At 38.6% G+C, this 16,817-nt stretch overlaps 1 protein-coding gene across 4 annotated transcripts in view; it reads right to left on the bottom strand.

The window, feature by feature from the left end:
- The window catches only part of SFSWAP (splicing factor SWAP), a 33,711-nt gene extending 17,757 nt beyond the window's left edge, over positions 1-15,954 (bottom strand). For all 4 annotated transcript variants that reach the window (XM_064392600.1, XM_064392601.1, XM_064392602.1 and 1 more), the window contains exons 1-11: positions 15,239-15,954; positions 12,623-12,792; positions 11,972-12,109; positions 10,501-10,586; positions 7,541-7,766; positions 6,989-7,104; positions 6,423-6,558; positions 4,356-4,593; positions 3,907-4,038; positions 3,447-3,540; positions 1,075-1,249 (exon numbers count right to left, since the gene is read on the bottom strand). In XM_064392600.1, the coding sequence (XP_064248670.1) occupies positions 1,075-1,249; positions 3,447-3,540; positions 3,907-4,038; positions 4,356-4,593; positions 6,423-6,558; positions 6,989-7,104; positions 7,541-7,766; positions 10,501-10,586; positions 11,972-12,109; positions 12,623-12,792; positions 15,239-15,939 (2,212 nt within the window). In that variant the 5' untranslated portion in view covers positions 15,940-15,954. The remainder of the gene's footprint in view (positions 1-1,074; positions 1,250-3,446; positions 3,541-3,906; positions 4,039-4,355; positions 4,594-6,422; positions 6,559-6,988; positions 7,105-7,540; positions 7,767-10,500; positions 10,587-11,971; positions 12,110-12,622; positions 12,793-15,238) is intronic.
- Between the last annotated feature and the right edge of the window lie 863 nt (positions 15,955-16,817).

The following is a 16,817-nucleotide window of genomic DNA, read 5'->3' as shown; positions in this document are numbered from 1 at the left end:
TGAACTGATTACTACCATTAAAGTACAGGCTCCAGTTTGCCACTTACTAATAGCAGGACAACTGAAACAATACATATTTCTTGGTGTACATTGCAGCTCTTAATAAGTCATCTTTGAAGGCAGGGAAGATTGTTCCTGCACCAGGGACACTACTCGTGCTGTTCAAAGAACCTGCAGAGTCTGGACAGTCAGCCAGCCACAGCAAAGAGCCCAGTGTTTGCTGGTTGTGAAGGAAATGGGATCGCACTGAGAAATGGGAAGAGAGAATTCCAAGGAACCACAGGGAGTAGATAAAATTATCAGTAATTAGGTAAGCCACTCAGGTGGCAGGAAGTTTCCATCCATTGAAGCCCAGTTAAAGAGTACTTTTTCTGGTTTTGGCGTTTGTTTTTTTTTCAGTAGCTTTCAGTCCTAGTTAAAATATGCACGTCTTTAGGTTTTACTGAAAATAAGAATTTTTAACATATCTTCTCCTGACAGGACAAAAAATCATCTCCCAGATATAAACAATAATTTCTCCAATTCATGACACTAACAGTGTGTTAGCTAGCTCTGAATGGCTTGCAGAGAGATGTTCCCATTCTGTCCCTCTGCTGCCATAAGTGCAAGAAATGTAAAAACATTTCATTTAGAAATGAAAGGGGCCTTTTCTTCCAGCATAACTAATGTCCAACATGAAAAGAAATAGCAACAAGCCTAGACTACTTCCTCCACGTGTATCCTTTCAAATAAGGCCGCTGCTTTTCTTCAGAATGATTTCATTCTTGCACAAAACTTGTAACTGTCAAGTTGAAAATGACAAAGATTTTACTAGCATCTCTGATAAAAGTCTTCAGCTTTGCACAAAACTGAAGTAAAACAATTTATTGTGTCAGACCATAAATACCTGATAGTCCGATAAGAAAGAAATATGAAAATAATCAAATTACTTATTGCAGACATTTTTTGATGCCTTCAGTAAAAACGTATTTTTCACATGATTAAATTCTTTTCCCTACTTTCCCCTGCCTTCTTTTCTTTCTTTATATATAAGTTATGAACTATTTTCATGACAAATAAATTATGTTACCATACCTTTCACCAGTTTACCATCACTGACAGCTTTAGGAGGAATATCCTTTTTAGTTCCTGGAACTCCCTTAGCACTCGGCTCAGATGCATCTTCAGGTGCATGTTCATCTGCAAATTGAGTCTCACTTGGTGTATCATTGGCAGTGTCTGCTGGAACATCTTCAGAAGAAGACACTCCCTTTTCAAAAGAAATGAGCAGAATTACTAACAGCATACTTATGAAATCATTAATACAATGTCTGTGGAGCTGCAGTTTTGTCAGCCATTTGAAAAACCACATTATCAGCAAATCACACAACAGCTGATTTTACATCACTCAGCACTCATGACCATAATTCTGCCTCATGTAAACCCATAGGGTGTAAAACCTACAGACCTACAGTAAGAACGTGTTATTTTACAGTAAAAAAAATATTTCATCAGCTCATACACTTTGCCAAAAACTGCTTTAAAATTATATTTTAAAATTAGACCCTAAAAGCATGTACTTCTTTTGTGTATTTATTTAGGTCTTGATTTCCAGGGTCCCAAAACAAATCCATAAAGTTAACTCCAAGGGAGAGAGTGAAAGCTTATGACATTTTTTCCTCATGTACAACTGCATGTAAATTTTTCACATAATCAGATTTCACAGGAATAATGTTTGATTTGTTCCAACATTCTGCTGAAGAACACTGGCCCTAGCAAAGTTTTTGTTGCAATAGATGTGCTGAGACTTTCAAGGAAGTAAGAATTACTGGTTCTAGCATTACACGACTGAATCATTCAGCGTGATTTCTGAACTCACAGCAAAAAAATTTCAAGAAGGATATTATAGAACATTGAAAGTATTTACACGGTGAGTCATGTATTAACGTTAAGTAATTTAACACAGCGAACCAAGAGTTTGGTTGCTCTGGCTGTTAAGCATACATGACATTGAAATCGAGGCATTTAGCAGATCTTCCCTGCAGCCATTCCCTGACCAGCAGAATTGATTTCTGAAAGTCCTCAAAGGGGAAAAGCACAATGACATCCAATCTGTATTTACTGAAGTCAATAGTATGGTTTCTTATTAATTTTAATGGCCAAAAGGAAAAGCATCAGTTGCATTAGTTGCCTATACATATATTACTACAGCATCAAGATAATATTAAAATCATTATTTTAAGAAACTTAACTGCATTATCTAGAAAGCCATGCAGTACAAAAATATGCATTGCTACGCTTGACCTCAAGGGACTTAAACTGGCTTCAGTTCCTTCTTAGCTGTACTCGTTTGAACATTTAAAATGAATCCCTTACTATTATGCTTTGGTTAGTGTACAATTTCCCCCCAGCTACACGTTAACAAGTCCTTATTAATTATGTAAGTATTATGAATTCAACCCACTGGTTTGCAAATTACACTTTCTAGAACAACAGTCAGCATTGTAGCACAGGACAATTTTGGTTGTAATTTATCAGCTGAATAAGATCATATTTACCACAGCTTATCTTTATAAATAGTGTTTCCAAAACATTTTTTCACTATTAAAACAAAACATCAGACACAAGTGTTCCAAACAGCAACCATTATTGAATTTCTTCATTTTCCACAAAGCAATTCCGAGGAGTTTACCCACAGGCCTACCTTCTTCAGTTTAAGGCTCCCCAATCTAAGCCTTGAGATGACAAATGACATAGGGCCTAAAAAAAAAATAGCTCTTTCCCATGAAAAGTTAACATCAGATAATGTAGTTCTGATATTATTTGCAATTTTCTTTTCAGTAAGAGAACAATCTAATTAGCTAACATGAGAATAGTTAAAAACATGGATGCCAAGTCTGGCTACCACCTTCTAATAACACGGACTAGAAGAAGCAAAGCAAGTAGGAAACTGCTGTGAGATTCTGAAGCTCCAGTACTGTTGCAGTCATGACTGGACTCTAACAAAACCTCCCTCAGAAAAAGGACATCAGGAAGCTCCTCCAGCCTCTGTGCTACTGTTGTACAAAGAAGGACAAGGCATATGGGAAGGTATGGGGGTTAAAAAGCCAGACCTAACCTTTCTGACAGCAGAACACTAATCACAATCCTACAAAGCTCAAAACCCACACAAAGCATATTTTGCCCATATATAAAGCCAGAAGATTTTCAGGTTGTTATGTTACATTACAGCCACAGTGGAGTGGCAGATAGTAAAAAGCAAGAATTAAATATCATACCATCTCACAGATCCTTACTTTAATGCTGTACAAAACTAAAAAACAAAAAATTCATTCACATCCTTTGCTGATCAATTTCTCCCTAATTCAGAGTTCCATTTTTTAAATGTCTCATGGTAAGACAACTGGCAAGTCCTTTTCTCACACTTACTGCATTTTTAATAGAAGTATATATAAAAATACACATACCTGGCAGTTGTCACCGCTCTCTTTTTGAAGGAAGAACTGTTTTTTAAATTCATAATATGCATTATACTGGTGCCATGGTTGCAGGAATTCAAACCTTTTGATAGAAAATTGAGCATGTGAAGATGCACATGAACATAGCTAATACTAACAATCCCTTATCATCTCTAGCAAATGGAATGTTATTTGATGTTTGGAAGCACTCTTACTTAAGCCTAAACTTCAGAGGATACAAATTTAGAGCATGCTTACTAGAGAGATTTTTGATAGGTTGGTTGTTTTGATAATCTGAGCCATAATGCTTTCCCATTGCCATTAAGTAGGTCCCTAAATCTCAATTTAAAAAACAAGCAAATAAACGATAGTACTTTTCTTTTCAAAACTGCATGTGCTGTAATTTAATATCTTAAAAAATTAAAACTTTAACTTTTGAAGTAGCAGTTTAAATAACATTTTCTCTTACCTGAGATCATTCTTGGCACGAACACTAGTTTCAAATTTTACCCCATTCCTAGCAACATACTCAGCTAGCTTGTCAATGACAGGTTGGATATCTGGTGGTGGAGGTATAATGGCAACCACTGGAGCAATTGTGCTGAAAATGTCAAGAGTAAATGGTTTTTTAAAATAGAACACAAAAATCTTTCAGACTCTTGGTTTAACAAAAAAAAGGAAAACAAACCCAAAAGCCCACCCAAAACCAAACAAACACAACACAAACAAAAAACCAAAACAAAAAACCACCAACAAGAAAACTCCCAAAAACAAACAAAAAATACAGAGAGGTTTGTTCTCCGTGTTCATCACACAGTTAATATAGCTTGATTCAATAACAGAACACTTATTAAACACTCCGTACTGAAGTGCAGGAACAAGACTCCCCCAAACAACAAGCAAATCGGTCCGAGGTACCTTGTAGACGTTGTGGCAGAAGCCAACCCACTGGTGCTGTCAGTTGTGTCGGGGGGAGGCGGGGGTGTGGTACCAGGAGGGGGAGGAACAGTTGCCACCCCAGTAGCGCTGGACACAGTCACCCCTGGGGGCAGGGCGTTGTAGTAGGCAGCAACATCGATCCCCGGAGGTGGAGGCGCCAGGCAATAGGTCCCATCAGGGAGCATGTAGTAGCTGTAATACATGGCTGCCACAGTTGCTACAAAGACACATTTAAGAACAAACTTCTAATTAGACGAAGATGCATTATTACATCAATACAAACACATCGAGAATCTGGATTCACGCAACACACTAGGAAATGAAATCTCATTTCTTGTGTCAAAAAAAAACCCAAAACCAAACCCAAAGCAAAAAGGGAAAGGCTCATATTAACAGATTTAGGGTGAGTAAGAAATATCTAGATTAAGGGACAGAATGCAAATGTACTGAACATCATAGATGTGAATAAAGAAGTGAACTAGAGCAAGCATATTCAAAAAGGAGCTAGTATGAAATCACACTTCCTAATCTAATTCATGTCTGGCAATTTAACTCCATTAAAACTATGTTTTCATTAAGAAAGAAATATGGATATATTCAAAATTAGCATTTACAAACTAAACCACTAGAATCACTATATACATATTAAACCCTTATATTACTATATATAGAGACACACCTACTTACTTAAACCTCAAAAAGTAGCCAGCTTTTGCAAATCAACAGCAACATAATGAACCATGCATTTGAACACATTTTTCGCAGTAAAGGCTTCTCTGATTCTAAATATTTCTTGAGACTGCAAAGGCATATTATGTCTTTCTATCTTCCTTTAAGGACAGTATTTTATAATGTTCTAATCAGCTTAACAGATTTACAAGAAGTATCCACCATATAAATGTGTTTCCTGCAGAAGAACTATGTATAAAAAGAAAATATTAATGTAAAATATTTAAAGTTAATTACAGTAAGAGTTTGCATTTCTGGAAGCAAGGTTTAATCAATGCATTAGATTTCAATTAATTATTGTCTTAAAAGTTTCATAAACATTCTCATGTGGCAGTATTTACTTTCTTCAAAGAAGATATTGTCTGTAACGAGAACAGAATCAAGTTCTCTTAAGTTTTAAAAGCAGGGAGAGGAGTTGCAAACTGACCTTGTTTTGGTATACTAAATTATAATCTCCCAATTTCTATCACATACATTCAGGTTCAAACCTGACATGAAAGTAATCAAAAAACTGACTAGCTCTATTCTATCAAGATACTTATTCTGATTTTTGTCTTTCTTGAAATAACCAGTCATTTTTAATTTCTTCACAGAAATCTTACTTCAATTTTAAGACTCCCTTATGGTACACAGTTTTAAATACAAATTACTTCCATGCATATTTCTCCCCACACATTACACTGACAACACCTGTAATTCTTTGGGGGTTCTGAATCTATAATGCATAAAAATCAACTCAGATTATTATGGTGATAACTGATCTGCAGCAACGTTCCTGAAAAACCCAAGAACTCAATCAGCACCACACTACTGTTACTTACAGATGTATAATAACATGAAACTCTACTGTAGCGAAGTTCACTACAAATTTTCTTATATCTCAGTAGTGTTACATTGTCAGCCCCATAAATGAAAGGGAAGTTGTATTTCTATATTTAAGGAATCAAGGACTTTCAGAATTCTGAAAGCTGAAAAGAATTAAGAGGCACATAAACTCATTTAAGCTTGACTATCTTTTTAAGTATCCGAATTTACAAAATCTGCAGGAACAAAATAATATAAGGGTATTGTGCTAACTGTACTCACAGACTTGAGGCTTGGCCTCCTGCCTGCCCATCCTCCCCACCCACCCCCCCATTTCTGGTTTTCCTGAGCTGCAATTCAACAGATACTCAGAACAGACCTTCAAAGATTCAGGAGATTGCAAAAGAACAAATACACAGGATGAAGCATGAAGCCAACATATTCTCTTCCCACCAGCATCCACACACAATTCATCAAAACACACCACCAGCTGCCTCCTCACAAAGCACTTACAATCAGAGGAGTATTCTGCCTGTGATGTCTGCACAGCTGCCCCGTCTGTTGACTGTGGCGTAGATGAATTATTATCTGACTGTGCTTTGCGCACCAGCGCTGCAAGGGGGTGATCAGGGTCTACTACCTTCAAAGGCTGAAAATATTTTGAAGTAGGAAAAAAGATTAAAATTGGAAGTACATATTTTAAGAACAGTAGCATCAACATATTTGGGAAAGCAAATTTATCTATGTTAATAGACATCAATAATTATGTGCAAACACTGAAGTTACTGTTTTTATAGCTCTCACATCAGAAACAATGTATTTGAAAATAAGTGAAAAACAAGACAAAACCCACTTTCATGTAAACAGAAATTAATGACAGAAAAAAAAAAGTGGCTATTATCATTAGCTAATGACTGCCATGTCTGGGATAAGGCACAAAACTTGCCTTGTCTAAATATCAAACAGCACTACAGCCATTCCTCTGAAAGCCTCAAATACATACAACTGTCACCCCCATTATTCCATCACTGCCCAGTGTCAGAAAATGGTAAAAAGGTAATTTTAATAATGTCAAGTACCTTCATGAGCTCTTCAAGCCTACTGCATTTTTTAGATGCAAAAAGACTTGGATGAAGATAATTTCCATCATCGTCATCATCGTCATCATCATCTTCCTCAGATTTGACTCTCGAGTCTAAATAAAAGCAATGTCTGAATTTTATTTGGGTTTGCTATGGTTTTGCTTTTGGGGAGAATTATGATACAGGACAAGCATGAATTCTCAGGAAAGCATCATTCATATAAATCAACTTAGTCACTAAAGCACAGATCCAAGATATTGCCCAACATCAATAAAACTAAATCCTAAATGGAGAGACCAACCTTCTGTTGGACTTGAGCTATATGACTGTTTCTAAAACTTCCACATCATAGCAGCTCCTGTAGCTGAAAGTTTCCACAAACAGTATTTTTTTCTTTTAAATCTCCAATTTAAGCAAAAGTTTGAATCATCATATCAATCTCAGCTGCAGTGGAATTCCAGAAAAATGTGGCTATTTTAACAAAACAACCAGCATCTGTTTCAGGATGATTCCCATCCTGAAGCCAGCATTTGCCAAGGAATAACTCACGTTTTTTCTCGTCAGCTTTACTTTCTGAAGGAGCTGCATAGCGTCCTTCTTTCATGGCCTTCTGGATGAACTTGTAGTAGGGATTGAGGTAGTGATCAAAGCGCAGAAAGTCAAACTGGGAGTTGCGTGCTTGCTTGGCTTTCAGCATAATCTCAAACTGGGCTCCCTGCTTGCACACAAAGTTTGCAGTTCGCTCAATGATCGCATGCATTTTTGCCGTTGGTGGCTGTGGGAGTAAAGTAACACATATTTGTATTTTCATAAGCAGCTTGTACAGTGTGTTAGAACTCCAAAGGAATCAGAATGAATAGTAGTTTCCTGTTCTTCCTGGCTTTCTTTAGTAATTAAATTTCATAATTACTTAAAACTAGTGAAAGTGCATCAGCCCTAAAAAATAACCAAAACAGTCCCCAAATTCCTCAGCTGCTCATTCCATTCCTTTTGCAACATCCTCTTCCTTTACCAGCACAGCTGTTTCTGCATTGAATACCAAACTGAAGAGGGCAACGTGATGCCTCATGGATGACCTTGGGGTTACAATATCTCAAGGTGCTCTGAAGACTCAACATGTATCATTTCCTTCCCAAAAGCTGTCCTTAATTCTGTTATCTCTGAATGCGCAAATATTGCTCCCTATCTAGAAATGTCTTACTTCTTATTTGCTTAGGAAGAACATGTTGCCTCTCAAGACCAACATACAAACTACAATTCCCACGTCCATTCCCTCGAAGGGTCATTGAACATTTCAGCAATAAAGCAAAAGATAAAATGAATAAAGTTTAGCAGCATTCATCCTTTCTCACTCTAGAAATCCCTAGGGAGCAGTGCAGTATCAACCCCAAGATGTGAAGGGAACAAGAGTACAGTTAAAGAATAAATGAACATTATTCATTGCTTTTAATTTCATACTCAGCTGTTTTGTCTTGTATTCAGTAAATTGAAAAAAAAAAACAACTGCACAGATACACAGCTATGTTGCAAATCTTAAAAAATGTTTCTCAGAAGATTGGAAACACTTGAACAATGGTGCTCCAAACGGGGAAAAAAAAGCCTGAATACTATCAAACAGCCCAATTTTAAAAGCTGTTTTCTGCCAATTGGACCCTTTACCAGGACATGTTCAATATGAAAAATAACTAGCTGTTTCAAGTTTTACTTCTCCCACTAAAACCCCAGCAAAGATTATTTTAATGAGAGGCAATGAGGTTCTTAAACCGATAGCATTTTGTGCATTATTAGTTTCACATCATGTATCAAGTTTTTCTGTTTCTATCTCTCCTCAGAAGTTATTAAGTGAAAATTTCCTCTAACAGCCCACTTCAAGAGCATCCACAGACTTCTTAAAGTGCCCTGGTGAAGAACAATCATCTTTGCCCATAATCAGTTTTAAACAGTGGAAGACCTTTGGCCTGCTTCTCACAGTTCTTTTATTCTAAGTTCCAGAATGACATTACTGCTGCAATTGGAGCTGCCATACACTGAACATTCCATAGTTCTGGATGGCGTTTTTTTTGCTGGCTGACCTGTCTTCATCAAATACTTCCACTTTGCACTGATCTGTATTACAGGAGATATAAAATATCTGTCTTTATTGAACTACACCTTGCAGACCGGGAGCACTCCCCCAGTCTAGCAAGCTGATTCTCAAATTTCTTAAATTTAAACAGAATAAGTATCTTCCATGGTAAAGCTGAATGACTAGAACAGAACAGCAACAACAAATCAAGGATTACAAAAAAAATTCTCACAATTCCCAATCCAAGGTTAAGTATACACTGCTTTCAGAGCTGCTGTCTAGACATTTTCATGTTTACTGGGTTTATTTTTGTTTTAATCAAAACCAAATACACCTATATTTGCTTTCTGTTTATGTGAATACACTGGAGTCCAACAGCTGACTGAGAAATTCCTTCAGTAAGCCCCACGCTGTGCTATGCAACGCACATAGGAAATATAACCTAAATTTCAGAAAAAACTCAAGCCAGGCAGCTATCTAAACCAAGACTCTTTCACCAGCAGGTCCATTTTGGAAACAGTATCAAAATGCAAAAAAAGAAGCTTTTCTCTGAAAACTCAAGGTTCTTTAAATAAAGCTAATGAAAAATAGAAACAGTTACACAAATACTCTGCACTCACTCTTACTTATTCTAACGGAGTGTTCTGAATCTTCACTGGCCAAGGTTACCAAGGTGAGAATACCAAGTTGAGCCCACAGCTAAATTAACACTTTCATGACCACAGTTATACAAGAAAGAATATCACCTGATTTTCCAGCACCTTTTATGAAACTTGAAATACACTGAAAACCCTTATAGTTAGACCTGTACACAAGCAGGTGTCTGTTCAGCTCCCTTCAAGAACAATTCACAAGTCCAATTAAGTCTACAGAACACTTAGCAAATTCTAGCCACATCACATGAAGGAAGGAGCTTCTATGTACTAATGCTCTGAAGTTATTTCAGACTTTGCTAGAAATAAATTACTGTTTTTCTCCTTGAATATGCTAGTTTTATATAAGCATTAATACTTGATCAGTTCCTATCCTGTTCAGACTGGGATCCAATTAAAAAGACTCTAGAAAAGAATTCTTGAACAGAAGCAGATGTTTGGTTTAATAGTCCTTATATGTTTGGAATGTTGAACCTTACATCTCAGCAAGTATCCATTCCAAGAACAACTGCCGCTTGTCTGCAGTAGCTAAAATAATATCACAAGTGATACCAAATGCACTTAGCATAAGCAATCATTTCGGTGTGAAAAAGAAGATTCAAGGGTGTTAATAGAATTCAAAGAGTTCAAGGCACAACATTTGAAATTAACTTACTATATCAGAATAATTTAAAATGCACCACACTAAAAGTTAATTGGAAAAAAAGGAAACCAAACCCAACCACCAAACAGAGCACCATCAACTGCTCAAAAGCTGACAGAAGTGTAGGCTGCATGACATGTACACATACCAGTTCCACATCAGAAGGTACATTCAGTCCTGGGGGGGCAACAAAAGGTTCCTCATTTTCCTCCGTACTTTCTGTTTGAACTGTTTCTGCAAGAAATGCCAGAACAGAGTATTTAGGAAAAAAAACCAAAGTACACAAATGCTTAAAAAAAATAGAAATAAAGTATTTCTAAAATGATATGCAATCAAATGCAGCTATATAAACAACATTTATACTGAAGACATTTAAATATGGTTAAAAAGAATCATTTGTATTACATTCCATTATTTGCTATAGCAGAAATGTTTCTCTGAAAATACTCTGCTTTACAGATTTTTATAATAATTGAAGTAAAAAGTTTACTTTTTAAAGTAACTTATAGTATTATCTATTCCATTAGCCTTAAGAGAAATTGTATTCCCCTTTTCCCCTGACAGATTAGAACAAGTGCAGGAACACCTGGCCACGGGAGCTGTGGAAACAGCAGAACAACCTCGTAAGGAATGAGATGTTGCAGTGATTATTGAGGACAAACCATGCATCAAAGGGAATTCACTTGTTTAGTTACTCTCTGGTGGGTTTGTTTTTGTAATGAACTCAAATAGTGTAACTCCACAAAGGTACAGAGAAATTTTAGCAGCAAAGAAAGAAGGAAAGAGCAGCAGACAAGAAGAATACACTGTTTCTTTTGGCAGCAGCTCCAGCTAGCAGTATTTGATTACAGGGTCTTAAGCAAATGAATTAAGCCCCACAAAAGACAATCAATTCTGCTTCAGTACAAAAGTACACAATCTCTCTGACGCAGCAAAAAACACCAAATAAACTTTAACACCTAAAATGATCTTGCACTGCAACACAACAACTTGGGGGAAAAAAAACACATTTCATACCACAATAACCCACCAAGATGTAGTTAGGTAATCCAATTGTTAATTAACAATTTTCACTATACTAAGACATAGTTCAATAACATTTGAAACCTTCCTTAAGAATGTATGATAAAAATATGAAGTTACTGGAACTATAGATGAGAATATGACAACTGAATTCTGTATTTTTGAGGTCATGGAGCAGGGCACACTAAGCTGAAGACAGACTCATTTATAGCAGTTAAGATGAAAAATCTGAACTGCAAAATATAGATTCTTATTAATTACTATTTTATGCTTACAATGATATTTTTCATCTTGACTGAGAAACACAGTGTTAGCAGACAGCCAATGTAAGGAATTACTATTTTTTTCTGATTAAGAATCTGCACAACAGCAGAATTAAATTCCTTGACTACTGCAGTATTGATTGTGCCATAGCAGGAAAACATTTCTAAGCTCATCAAGAACAAAGTCTGCAAAAAATCAGTAAAGGAGTTTGATGATATGCTCTCAGAATTCTTACTGCTCTTTAATAGCACATATGTTTTAAACCCTCAACTGCAAGACAGAAATGCTTTGGCCTTCCCTCTCAATTAACCCCTGTTATTTTAACCCCTTACCTCTTTGTCTTGAAGGCTGATGCTCCTCCTCTTCAGTGGGTTCTGAAGGGTCATAATAATCACTGCCATAACGGAATCCCACTGCATTATAGGTACCATCCTCTGCCAAAGCTTCACTGAGTCTTTTATATTCCTCCTCTTGAACAAAAATGCAATTGCTAACATTAGAACATATTCAGAAGGTAATTTATTAAAAAAGAAGTAATATTTCTTACTTTAGTTTTTAAAAAAGAAGTTTTGTCCTGATTTTAGCTTTCATTAAAAACTGAAAAAACACAGCATGTACACATGCTGACCATTTATTTCTTCTGGAAGAGACACAGGCTGTGGATTAAGACATTCTGATGTAATCATGCATATAAAAGCACAGAATTTCCTTTAAACAACACTAAAAATGAAGCAGAATGCGTTTATTCTGGGGGGTCTGAAATCCCAGTCTGCCTTCAGAATCTGGGCAATTTCTGTGTGGATCTACAGTTAAACTATCCTGAGGTCCTCTCACATACACAAAGACTGCTGCTTTTCAAATCCATTGGGTACTGTCAAGATAACATCAGAAAAAGAGAGTATAAAATTAGGAGTAAATTTAGTTTCATAATAATTTACTTAAACCTGCTTTCTTAAAAAAACATGTTATTCCTTGAGCAATACCTTGCCTTGCCTCCTCCTCAAGCAAGTCCGTATGCAAGGCTAAATACCTCTCTTCATCACAGAGGGCTTCTATTCTAGCCTCCTCTTCGGACAATTGATAATCTCTGTTCCAGGTGGAATACTCAGCATCATATTCAGAAAGGTCATGCAGGTGACCACGCCCATCATACCTGCAGGATGAAACAACTGGTCAATGCAAAGAACTTAGGGCTTGGGTTTATGCGACTACTTAAATACTTACCCAATAAAAATGAAAAAAAAAAAACAAACCAACAACTTATATGTTAATGCATACTTCCTTTTAGAAGTTACAATTAATTTCACTAATCATTTGTCACCAACTATCGAAAATTTGTTTAATAGTCTAAATTCCTCTCAAAGAAACTAATAAATTATTACAATTAAAGGCAAAGGTATCCTTTAATAGTTTAAGTGGGATCCACTTCCTTAACAGCTCTTACCGTACGTGCTTCAACCAACCAATCAATGCCACTTGCAAAATACGTTTTTCTGGAAAGTCAAATAGCTTACATTCACACAAACCCGAGTACATAAATACCTATCCGTAAGAACCAAACGGTCGAAATTTCCTCGCTTCTTTCTGCTAGTCCCGAACTCTCAGGAGAAATCTTCACCATAGAAACTTGCGTCCATTGGAGGTAAAATCATGGCTAGGCTCGGCCCCTAGCCATTTGGCTGAGGAAATAAGTTCTGGGTTATGTGATAGAGAGACACACATACATAGGAACAGTAACATAAACATGCAATTTAAGGAGGTTCACCGCAAAATCGGCAAAGATCAAAGATGTACAGTTCCTTTCTACTAAGAAACCACTTTATTTGCAGGAAAAGCACTGCATTGGGATAATGTTTATGCATCGGTAAGAGAAACTGATTGGAAAGTAAAGTGACAGTAAGCTCGACTCCGCTGAGGTGTCTTCCCACACACAACTCTTGACTTGTGGCAACTTGCTAGACCAAAAACAAAGAAAGTAAATATTCTTATAGCAGAAAGCAAATGAAACATAGGTCTGGTTAATCAAGCTCTGTCCACAGGCAAACTTGAACCCAAGTCTTCTCATAGCAATGTGCTTTTCTCAAAATGGTGAAAATGAAGACTTCCTGCTGCTGGAGATAAAAGGAATCTAAGCTTCCAATGGAGTTTATAAGATTAGCAATTTCAAGCTATCTTAACTCACAAATCTATGTTATTTGGCATTACAGCACGTGTGCACAGACATGCACATACTTAGTGTTTGCTCCCTACAATTTCCGTAACACCTGTGAATGGGGCTCTGCTGCAGAGCACCCCAAAACCAGCCTCTACCTATGAATGAGATCAATCACAGGAATTATTTTAATTAGAAGTGTGCAACACAGCACTTCTATTATTGTGTCAGATATTAAACAAAACTACAAATACTTTTATGGCTGTTCTGTCCTGCCTTCATGTCTACCCCAATTTAACAAATTTATTTCAATGACAATGATCATTAATGGTGTAAGCACCAAAACAGTGCAAAGGCATTTCTTTTTTCTCCAGTCCTATGGAAGGCAATCAAAAGACCTTCCCCTACTGACATTTTTCCAAGATAAATACAGCTTTTAAGTCAAAATAAGAAAATCCTGTCTAGCACCAAAGCAGTGATGAAACTGAGGGAACAAATATCTATAGTATGTTATGTGACCCTTTTCAAACCAAAATCCTCCCGTCTTTCCCACTGAGGTTTTCAGGGCCAGCGACAACTCCTAATTATTCTTTCAGTGCTCCACTCAAACATAACCAGCCTGATCTCTCATCTTCACTTAGTCCAACAAAACATTCAGGTAACCCTTTCTAAACGAATTTCTTTCCAAATCCCACCCTGCAGTGCTGAAACAACTCAAGAGATCAGAAGGAACATCAAAGCAGATTCTATTACTCTCTGTGGCCACAAACCTGGACCTATGGCAGAACAACCAAAAGAAGCCAGCCCTGACATAAAATTTCAAGAACAAGCACCCAAAATCAAAACCATTCTGTCTAATACAGTAAATCATGGCACCGGGAAAAGTAAAGAGACGAAGAACTGATTTTGGGGTGTCCCATCAACAGCCTGCAGCCAGATTATGTAGGAGAAACAGGAAATTCCCATTTCCTTTAAGGTGGATAAACACCTCTGCACTCCCAACACAGCCCCGTTCTCACCTACAGAACATACAATGTGCCTAATAAATACTCCCAGAAACAGGCACCCTTGGATTCCAAGTGAAAAAAGAGGGTGTTTGTGGTTTGCACTGAAAAGGAACAGATCATTCCCACTCTCCACCCTGCCTGGACAAGTGGAGCAGAAAGACCCAGCACACGCTGACTGCCAGGAGGGAGCTCCCAGCGCTGCCAGAGCGGGGAACCCCAAGTTCCCGCGGACGGGGGGGCCTGCAGCGTTCCCAGAGCGCCCTCGGAGCGCCGTGCCGGGAGGAGCTGCCTCCAGCCTCGTCACCAAGATCCCGACGCGCCTGCCAGAGCGAGCCGCCTGCTCAACCCCCGCCCGCACTGCCCACAGCACAAGGGGGGGAACAGAAAGAGGCTATCACAGGAGAGCTCGCAGCACAGTCTGGGGGTTGTGTTACACCGACCTATCGATCATGATCTTGGGGTCTCCCATCCAAGGAATAAGGTGTCGCCCCTGCTCCTGGTACTGAGCCTTCTCATCATCCCGAAACAGCTTGCAGGCATAGCCGAACACCAGCAGCTCCACACGGCTACTCCCGCCTCCACCTCCACCTCCTCCGGGGGGGCCGGGCACCGCTCCCCCGCCTGACAACAACATTAGGGGCGGCGGGCCTGCTTCTTCTGCAGTCCGTCGAGACCCTCCGAGCCCTCCGTACATCACCGGGGAGCGCAGCGAGGCGGAGGCAGCTCGCAGGAGCACCGACTGTCCGAGCAGCGAGTCCCCGCACGGCCAGGCCCGCGCTAAAGCCCCTGGCCGTGGAGCACCACAGCCGCCATCACCCGAAACAAAATGGCGACGCTTCCGGTTCCGCTGGAGGCACAGGGGCAGGCGCGGGCCGCCTTTTGGCGGCCGCAGATTCGAGCCGAGCTCCGGCAGCCCGAGTGTTGGATCCGAGGATAACGTGACTCCGCGGCACCGGCGGGGACACCGCGCGTTCGGTGACAACGGTGGAGGCCCGGCGGGGCGGTGGAGCCGCGGGCACAGCCGTGACGAAAGCGCGGCGGAGGACGGGGAGGTGCCGCCGGGCGCTCTGACGGCCGCCCGAGGCGGGCGGGCACCGGGCCCGGCGGGCTTAAAAACAGCCCCGAAACGCGTGCCGGTCATCCCGGTGTCCGCTGTTAAAAAGGCCAATCACTTGTTTTTGAAATTTTAAAAGCTTAATAGTAATAAAATGGTTATAAAAATAGTAATATAATTAGAATAATAAAATTTGAACCTTTGAGATTAGGACAATATGAGACAATAAAAACAAAGAGATACGGACGTCCGGGTACCTTTTTCTGGGCAACACAAGCCCGAAAAAGGACACCCATTAACAGAGGATTAACCCTTAAAAACAATTGCCTGATGTGTATTCATACATCTCATGCATGATGCATAAATTCCATTCAAACACAGGATTCTGTCTGGTCACTGTCAACTTCTTCCTCTTAATCCTCATGCCGTCTTCCAGTCAGAGCGAGATGGGAAGCAGTTAGTTTTCTGCTGATAAGGGAGCAATAAATTCCCTTTCTCTGAAAGATTGAGGTGTCCTGTGGGTCCTGTCTGGTGCGAGTCCTTTCTTAAACAAATATCTTGAATAGCATAGTTTCTATTTTAACATTATGTTATAACCTAAAACTATATTTAATACACTATTTAAGAAAATTAATATAGCATAACATTCTAGCATAATACAATATTAATTTTAATACTTGTGAAAAGCCAATCATAAAATACACATTTTTCACACTTTTCAAGAAGTATGAAGAAACATGTTGTTTTGTATATTTTATAATAAAATTCTGTAAGGAAGCACATGGTGTTTTGTGATTCACGGTGGGAATTATTCCATATCCTTTGTTTCTGAGTGCCCATAAATGCCGGTAGACCTGGTGGAATGTGTGAAAAACTCTTGGCATCATTGTACAGAAAGGGCTAAAATATGTAAAATAGTGAGGGAAGAAATGCAGGAGCACTGGATAGTTTGTATCAGCATTTGG

Source organism: Passer domesticus, chromosome 17, assembly GCF_036417665.1.
Source record: "Passer domesticus isolate bPasDom1 chromosome 17, bPasDom1.hap1, whole genome shotgun sequence".
Taxonomy (NCBI): domain Eukaryota; kingdom Metazoa; phylum Chordata; class Aves; order Passeriformes; family Passeridae; genus Passer; species Passer domesticus.
Note: the sequence above shows the minus strand (reverse complement) of the source record. Positions and strands in the feature narration are given on the sequence as shown.